The sequence below is a fragment of the Penaeus monodon genome, chromosome 1 (assembly GCF_015228065.2).
Source record: "Penaeus monodon isolate SGIC_2016 chromosome 1, NSTDA_Pmon_1, whole genome shotgun sequence".
NCBI lineage: Eukaryota > Metazoa > Arthropoda > Malacostraca > Decapoda > Penaeidae > Penaeus > Penaeus monodon.
The window spans coordinates 54405147-54415146 of record NC_051386.1 but is presented as its reverse complement, the minus strand read 5'-3'; the positions used below and the strand labels follow the sequence as shown (position 1 = coordinate 54415146).

General features: G+C 37.5%; 1 protein-coding gene across 3 annotated transcripts in view; it reads right to left on the bottom strand.

Moving 5' to 3' along the window:
* Positions 1-5173: 5173 nt before the first annotated feature.
* The window catches only part of LOC119574434 (zinc finger protein 808-like), a 10370-nt gene continuing 5543 nt past the window's right edge, over positions 5174-10000 (bottom strand). For all 3 annotated transcript variants that reach the window (XM_037921655.1, XM_037921664.1, XM_037921672.1), the window contains exon 3: positions 5174-9873. In XM_037921655.1, the coding sequence (XP_037777583.1) occupies positions 6064-9702 (3639 nt within the window). In that variant the 5' untranslated portion in view covers positions 9703-9873 and the 3' untranslated portion in view covers positions 5174-6063. The remainder of the gene's footprint in view (positions 9874-10000) is intronic.

Here is a 10000-nt window from a genome sequence, read left to right as displayed (position 1 = left end):
TTAATGCTTGGTGAAATTACCTCCATATTTTTGTATTTAACATATTATCCTTCATCAAGGATGCCCTACCTTTATTTTCTACTCAGGTTTTTTTTTTTTCCTATTCGTGTTTTTTTATCATTATTATTATTTTTTTTATGCTGCTTTCCTGTCCTCTATTCAGAAATTATGAAATTTCCTTTATGGTCAGAGTAATTATTTTCAGGTAAAATAGGAAACCGTACACAGGTAACAAAAAAAACTCGGAGTGCGTAAGTAAGGTTTATCTATATAATGTGCACTATAGATTAAATGCTCATCATAATATGCAGTTGGTTTTGCCTTCATAGCCACCTGAAGCAGCCAGATTATATGTGTCAACGAAAAATCGGGTTCACGACTGATGAAATATGTGTGGAGTATTCTGATATTTATAGAATTCATAGATCTGTAGATTGTTTTAGTAAATATAACATCGTTACGAGATTATAATCACACACAGAAATACCCCACCCCCTCTTACGCACACACACACATATAAGTATATATAATTATATAGGTACTTATATAGACATTGCACATACATACACGTGGTGTGTGTGTGTGTGTGCGTGTGCATGTGCATGTGCGTGTGCGTGTGCGTGTGTGTGCGTGTGCGTGTGCGTGTGCGTGTGCGTGTGCGTGTGCGTGTGTGTGTGTGTGTGTATGTGTGTGTGTGTGTGTGTGTGTGTGTGTATCACGCTATTTGAATGAATTCGTATATATATTATCTTTCTCAATCGACAGAATCTGTCACCTTCGTAATGATGACAGACATTTATGATTCATCTGCAGTGAATATGCATGCCGTAGTAATCAGTTTGCGATTTCTAGGAAAGTAATTTGTCTCCGTTACGTAATGACATTCATTCATACATTGGGCTACATGTATATATACCCATGTTAGCACGTGTGAAGTACACTGTTTTTCTCTACTGATATGAGCACTGGGATACTATTTTTTTTTTTTTTTTTCTTATAGAGAGAGACGCGGTAGTTTGGAGTCAGGCGTCTCTCTCTCTCTCTCTCTCTCTCTCTCTCTCTCTCTCTCTCTCTCTCTCTCTCTCTCTCTCTCTCTCTCTCTCTCTCTCTCTCTCTCTCTCTCTCTCTCTCTCTCTCTCTCTCTCTCTCTCCAGCTGACGAAAGACAATTGATCCTGGGTCTGTCATCTTACATATTTCATTCATACATATGTGCATATACACTAATGCTACTACTAATATTGCTGTTGATGATGGCGATAATAATGAAATTAATAATAATTATAATAAATGTAACACTCGTTGTAATGATCATGATAATTATGATGATGACAATGATAAGAACACTGATATTAATACTGATAATAGTAATGTTTATAATGTTAAATATAAATTTACGATCATTATTGTTATTATCATTAGTAGTAGTAGTAGTTGTAGCAGTATCATTATTACCAATATTCATGTTATTATCATTATTAAACTCATTATTATTATTATCATTATCATCATCATTATTATTATTTTTATCTTTATGATGATGATGATTGTTGTTGTTTTTATTATTGGCATACTGCTATTGTCATTATTTTCATTATCATCACTGTTATTACTAGTAGTTATTACTATTATAACTTTTTTTTTTGTTATCATCATAATTATTGTTATCACCGATATCCTGATAAGTGTAAAACATTATATAATAACCTCCTCATCATTGTTCGTACCCTGATCAGCATATGTAAAATAATTAGGCCTAACTACAATTAAAAGAGATGATGCTATCCGTGTTGCAAATAATGATGACGAGTTGACGTTAACTAGCAACAGAAACAATGAAATTGTAATTATCGAAATGTGTACTTTAGTTATACTTGCAATATGGTAATAATAATGATTTCATGAGCATGTAAAAGTCACTTATCTTATCATTCTACTTTATCAACACCTTTATGGATTTTATCTGATGGTCTCTCTCTCTCTCTCTCTCTGTGTGTGTGTGTGTGTGTGTGTGTGTGTGTGTGTGTGTGTGTGTGTGTGTGTGTGTGTGTGTGTGTGTGTGTGTGTGGCTGCAAGTCTGTCTCTCGGTTTCTCTACCCAGTTATCAAAACATCTTATTTATTCGTTGGGTATTGCTATAAAAGCCCTGCAACATGTAACTGAGTGTTTAATCAAATTGAACATACTACAAAGATTATCTAGAAGGGGAGATAAGATTAAATAATTTCATAAGACTATATCACAAACAAACTTAATAATGATGAAAAAAGGAATTGTATTTCCACAGCCCATAAAAAAAAAAAAAAAAAAAAAAAAGTTTTCTAGATGCCCTGTCATCATCGTACAATGAACATGCCAAACCAAGGCACGTATGACTCAGATAATTTTTCCAACGTGTGTCAACAAATGATACACGGCTATTGATTTGCGACTCGGAGAGCACAAAAGAACGCTCATGAGTAAATAAATGTAATCCGTGGTAGCATACTCTATACGAACCAGTGGTGATATTTTACGTCCTTGTTTTCGTGAAAGTTCGTGTAAGGTCGATCTCTCTGCATGATGATTCGTGGCGTGCTTAGATGTGATAATGGTATATCACATTTTTGTCGGTTTGTGTATCATTATTCTGTTTGGCATTATTCATTTTTTGGATTATCTGCATAAGGTCTATTTACTTGTATAGACTTTGTATCTGCAAGCGCGTGAGCATATACGCACGGACGCCCGCCCGCACCCCCACACACACACATACATAAATACACACGCACGCACGCACGCACGCACGCACGCACACACACACACACACACACACACACACACACACACACACACACACACACACACACACACACACACACACACACACACACACACACACACACACACACACACACACACACACACACACACACACACACACACACCACACCGTCTTTGTTTGCTTCTGCCCCCCCCTCTCTTTCTCTCTCTCATTCACTTACTCTCTCTTATATATACAAACGCGCGCGCGCGTGTGTGTGTGTGTGCGCGTGTGCGGCAAAGAAATAGAACAGCAGCTAGGCAGACAGGTATCTGGTTAATTAGGCTGCCCGCATAATGCTTCGTTTGGTCACAAGATATAAGATACAGTATAGTGAGGCGTATAGTTTGGGCAACAGTCTGAAAGCACTGAAGTAGCGACGTGTATTCATTTAATAATATCATATAAACATTATCAATTGCTAAGAGCCAATTTTACGTTCTCTTTCCTTCTAAATGATTTTCATAATTTTTCCTCCACATATAAGCGTTACCTTGAAAACCAAGTGCGCGAATTTTACTGCAATATGTTCTTTACCTCGAGACATATCACTAAAACGATATACGATGCAATTATCAGTCTTGCCAACAATACAAACCTTGTATTGACATATCTATCTATTCACTATATTCACAACCATTACCATCATTAATATTACCATTATCTTAAACAAAGTACATCGTAAACAAACAACCATTATATAGAATAATTACGAAAACACAAGCAAAATACAGCATAACAAAATTCATACAGATAAAAAACCTGCAAAATTCATTCGTGTTAAAAGCACACGTGTCAAGCTCCGTTGGCGGTGTGTGACGTCACGCACGAGGAAGTATATAATATTTGCATGAGAATTTTATGTCATACCGATAATGAGTAGTAGTTATGTTAATAATACTAATAACAACAATGTGTTAGGATGATAAACTAATAAGAAATATTAATGGTAATAAGAATAATAATATAAATTATAATATATGCTATTTAGCATTGGCAACTACGAATAAAGGTGATAAGTGCCTGTACTGCTTTGATAGAATATGATCTTAAACTGATGGTGGTTATGATGATGATGATGATGATGATGATGATGATGATGATGATGATGATGATGATGATGATGATGATGATGATGATGATGATGATGATGATGATGATGATGATGATGATGACGACCTCGGTGGTGGTGGTGGCAGTGGTGGTGGTGGTGGCGATAGCGGTGGTGGTGGTGGTGGTAGTGGTAGTGGTAGTGGTAGTGGTAGTGGTAGTGGTAGTGGTAGTGGTAGTGGTGGTGGTGGAGGTGGAGGAGGTGGTGGAGGTGGAGGTGGAGGTGGTGGTGGTGGTGGAGGAGAAGGAGAAGAAGGAGAAGAAGGAGAGGAGAGGAGGAGGAGGAGGAGGAGGAGGAGGAGGAGGAGGAGGAGGAGGAGGAGGAGGAGGAGGAGGAGGAGGAGGAGGAGGAGGAGGAGGAGGAGGTGGTGATGGTGGTGGTGATGGTAATAAAAAATAAAGTCTTATAAAATAACACTAATAATAAATTACTACATAATCTGCTTATCACAAAATAATTGTGATACTTTTGATTAAATAAGATATATAGATGATAACAATTATAAAGTAATAAAAATATCAATTAAAATATGCAATAATATCAACAGTGCCAGTGGAGATGGTACTATTAGTACAAGTAATTAATTTAGAACATTAACTTTTAACATTGCCTACCATCATAGGAGTACAATTGCCTCCTATTGTGGTGGTAATCACACCCCTTTACACATAACATGGCCTACCATTATGTTTGGCTTACCTACCTACCACTCACATCTGTCACTACAGTACTAATACCCCCTTTTTAATAGTTGGGATACTACTGGCACCGTGCCATGCCGACAGGAAGTAAGGCTTAGGGGTATGCTAAACCCTTTTCATGTCTGTGCCACAATACACACTGTTGATTGATAACCAATGATCAACAGCCATGGAATATAAAATGATCATCTAAGCTCTATCTTGTTTGTAATAAATTATTTTAAAGCTGGTTATTTGCATAAAAAAAAAAAAAATTGTTAGTGGGTATATATATATTTTAAATAATTGTTATTTATTGACATTTTCCAACTTACATTTCCAAATCGCTGAACATATATTAACAAGATTTATCTGGGTGTGCATGCTCTTCACAACCAATAAGAATATACATAAAAAATACATAAAAAAAACATTATATTTAATTTTTCTACAAAAATACTACTACAGTCTAGATGAAAAAGTATTTCATTGTTATGATAATAAAAGATGAATTACCCTATTTCAAAATGATTTACATGTTTATGTTGTAGTTCATCTATGGTTAAGAAGCCAATCACAATTCGGAATTCACAATTTATTTCCCCAGTTGTACATTTCACAAACAATTCAATACATCTCCTAATGTAGAAAATGTCTAAAGTTTGCTATTTACAGCTCAGTCTAAGACATCAAACAAATACATTCCAACAATTATTCCTTCACTGTAAACATCAAAATATGACTCCATATTTATTATGACTAGTACCTGTTTACAATTGAAAGATTCTTTCTTTTTGCTATATGATGCAAATTATGTAATTTTAAAAATCTATAAACCAGACAGATTCAAGTCCATGAAAATTTAATATCATATTTTGAATCTAAAGTCATTCAGGGTATAACATCATCTAATATAAATGCCATTTGATACAATATAAAACAAAAATTCTCTATCAATATAAATGTACCAATATCAACATATTAGCATATCTTTTTATCACAAACAAGTACACCACAGGTAATCTATCAAGACGTTTAGAACTCTCACAAGAAAAACGCGTTCCAAGTTCATCACATGTAAACATTCTGAAGCTAGTATAAGAACAAGTCGACTCTGACACTACTCATACAACACTGATCACTGGAGAATACACCACATCGAAATCCTCCTGCATACACCACAGGGACACAGTTACAAATACCAAGTCATTTGTCTTGTCCTCTACAAGTATCACATAAACTAAACTAAACAAGAAAAAAATAAAAGAAAGAAAACAGAATTTAACATAGCATATAATTCCACTGAGATCCATGAAAAAAATATTAATATAAATACACTGTCTTTTTGTTTAGGTATAATAGATAAGTTTCTTATGACCAAGAAATATTCTATACTCTGCATACTGTAAGTCATATATATAAATGTAAATAATATAATGCCAAAAAATCTAACATAACTAACAAACCTACCTAACCTTGCAACTCATCTCCTGCTACATCATTTTTTCTAGTTTCTTCATTTGAATCTTCACCTTCATTATCTGTTTTATTAGACATTGATTCAGCATTATTGTCACCATGCTCTGTCTGTGAAACTTCCTTTTCACAGGTATCATCCATCAATTCCTCTTCCTGCAACTCTGTCTCAGCTGTATTTTCTTCTCTTTCATCCCCATCTTTCTCTTCCTCATCATCTTCACCTTCTAATTTAATCTCAACCATAGGATTGATAGGGATGTAGGGACGATCATCATCATCATCATCCTCACCATCTCTGGTTGTCAGATCTTGCAGTTCCTCTTTCAGAAATATTGGTTCGCCATCTTGATTTACAATATATTGCTCATAAAGGTCTTCAAATTTCAAGACAGGTCTGCGAGTGCGTGTTGTGCGTCTTGTGGGAACCATTCTAGCGCCTCTTGTCCCTCTAGATCCTCCTCTCCCTCTCCCTCTTCTCCCTCTTCTACGAGTTACTGTAGCGGCACCTTCTCCAATCAAATGCTTCTTTTTGTGTCTCCAGAAATTGGCACCATCACGAAATGCTTCCCCACACTCTTCACACTTGTATGGGCATTCTCCTGTATGTATTCGCCTGTGTGTTGACAAATGAGTCTTCTGTGTGAAGCGAGCATCACATTCATCACATTTAAATGGTCTCTCACCTGAATGCTTTCTAAGATGCATAGTCAAATAACTCTTCAATATGAATGAAGCTTCACACTGATCACACTTGTAAGGTCTTTCACCCGTGTGTTTTCGACGGTGAGTTGTTAAGTTTGAACTATATAAGAAAGATGCTCCACAATCTTCACATACAAAAGGCCTTTCACCTGTGTGTTTTCTCATATGAACTGTCAAGCTAGAATGGTGGGTAAACACCATTTCACAATCTGTACATTTGAACAGCTGATCCCCAGCTGTTTCTGCAATAGCTTCAATCTTGATGGCACTGCCTCCAGCATGTTTGGTTTTGTGAGCTAGAAGATAATCTTTCTTTGTGAAGGATGCACTACATTCATCACAAGTGTGTGGTTTAATACCAGAATGAGATCGTTTGTGCAGATTAAGGTGGGGACGTTGGGCAAAAGAGGCTCCACAAACATCACATGAATATGGTCTCTCTCCTGTATGAGTTCTTTTGTGAATGGTCAGGCTACTGCTGTGTCTGAAAGCAGCATCACATTCACCACATTTGAAGGGTTTATCGCCTGTGTGTATACGAACATGTGCCTTCATTGCAGATTTCTGAGCAAAGGCAAAATCACAATGTTCACATTTGTATGGCCTCTCACCAGTGTGAATGCGTCTGTGAAATTTCAAGGCAGTACGAGTTTTGAAGGCAGACTCGCAAGCATCACATTTATAAGGTCTTTCACCTGTGTGAGTTCTCATATGTACATCCAAGTATGCTCTCCGGATAAATGATGCACCACAAATATCACATATATACGGTTTCTCCCCTGTATGTGTTCTTCTGTGAAGGTAATAATCTGATTTGTGTCTAAATTTCATCTGGCAAAATTCACAACCAATTACTTCTATTCCATCTTCCACAAGTTTATGGGGCTTTGCCTTGCTTTCATCTGTGTATGGCAAATAATTTGGGTCATCATGCTTTTTAATATGCTTGTCAAGCCTTACAGGGTCTTTGAAAGCAGCACCACAATCTTCGCATTTATATGACCCCTCACTGTGCAGTACTTTGTGTCGAAGATAAGTGGACTTGTAGGCAAACGTCATTCCACATTCTTTGCAATTGTAGGGTTTCTCACCTGTGTGAGTTCTAGTGTGTCTTGAAAGCCCATCACTTGCAGCAAATGTGGCATCACATTCTGTACATTTAAAGGGCCTTTCCCCTGTGTGCCGCCTTCTGTGGCGCTCTAAGTGTTCACTTCGGAAGAAGGCCCTCTCACAAAAGTCACACTTGAATGGCCTATGTCCACTGTGAATAAGCTTATGTGATTGGTAAGACGCACAATATGAAAATGTTTTGCCACAGTCTTCACATTCATATGGTCTCTCTCCTGTATGAATTCGCTTGTGTACTTTGAGATTACCTTTTGTGGTAAATGTTGCATCACAGTCTTCGCACTGGAAGGGTTTCATTGGACCTGCTAAATTATTAACATTATTGAATATGCCATGTGCTACTTCACTGAATTCAATGTATGGGCTCGAGTACTCACAGGATGAAGCTTCAGAATCAAAGTCATCCTCTAATTCATCCACTTCAGGTGTTTTTGACTCTTTATCATCAAAATCCTCTTGGCCATTCCTTCTTTCACCATTGTAGTCTCTGTCCTTCATTGCATAAAAATTTTTGTCATCATTATTGCAATCATCAGTTTTTGTCCCATTTCCACATTTATTGGCTTCTTCACCAAGGTGTTGGCCAAGAGCATGAGAGAGCAATCCAAGTGAAGTATTTGGACTACTAATTGTGGGATACTTCATATTTCTCTCATTAACTTCTTCCGAAGTTAATGCTGGATTATTCAACTGTGTTTTTTGTTCATTTGTACACTGTCTAATGTCAGGTATATATTCACTCCCCATATGTGGCTTCTGCACACCTTCTTGACCTGTGGGTGTGGATGTGAATTCTTCCCCATTTGCTGAAGGGTTACTGTGACCAACATGAGGTCTGCTACTATAATAATCATGGGAAACAGAAGACTTTTGTGATTCTGGATGATTTGTTAACCTTTCCTCATTTGTACATGTTCTCATAGGGACATATAAACTCCTGTTTTCTTCACCTGGTCTATTGTCATTGATTGGTGGTCTTGGATCACCTGACAATGGAGGTTCTTCAATGTGTTGAGGAGTGTTAAGCGGGTGATTACTATAACTGCCTAAATTTCCTCCATACTTGTACTCATCAGTAGATCTACCCATATGCACCCTATGGTCATCTGTGACACTACTCTCTGACCTTTGTGTTCTCTGGTCATTCAATGCCCGAGACTCATTAATATGTCTTTGATCTGGAACTTGCCTCATATCACCATACAACCTGGCATCAATGGGTTGAGTTCGCAAATCTGTTGGCTGTGGTGAATAATCTGACAAGTGCCTGGAATCACTGCTGGAATTTCTGGGCTGGGCAGAGAGTGTTCTCACCTCATCTAGATAGCGGTGCTCACTGGACGATGATCTCATATCAGCAGCATGATGCCTTGAGTCTACAGATGACCTAGAATCACTGTGCATACTTCGCAGATCTTGTGCTGTCTGCTGAGTGTCATGTGATGGCCTTTCTATCTCAGGCAACAGATGTAACCTGCCATCACCAGGTTGATCCCGCATGTTGGTCATGGGTGGACGGATGCTATGGACTCCTGTACTGTATGCTGGAAGGTTGGCCTGAGATGCTGACAGGCTCTGAGAAGCCTGGTTTACAGGATGGGAAGATGGAGGGGGAATACTGTGAGATACAGGCGGGATATTTGAGTGAGCTACGGAAGGATGGGCTGCTGAGTAAGGGTAGTGATATGGATAAGGGTACTGTCCATATGGATAGTTATATGGGTATAGGTGGCCTCTGTTCTCCATGCTTGGATCAAGAGAGAAGAGAGAATGCATAATCTCTTGTGGATTTTGATCCATTGTGTTGCTCAAAAAGGAGAGTCTTGGTTAGCAAATCCTGAACTCCGTATTCTAGCTTCTTATCATGGGTTTCACGGGTGTATTATTGTAACTTGATGTGCTGATATGCCATATCTGGAGAAGTATAACAACTGCCCTGCCATCTTCAAGTAAAATTATTAACACAGAGTTCTGAAAGAAAAGAAAGGATTTTTAGTATAATATGCCCTCACATTAGATAAAAATGCTACTACAAGGTTCTGTAAGAAAGGAAAATACATTACAAAAACACACTATATGAAAAGAAAAATACTTTCAA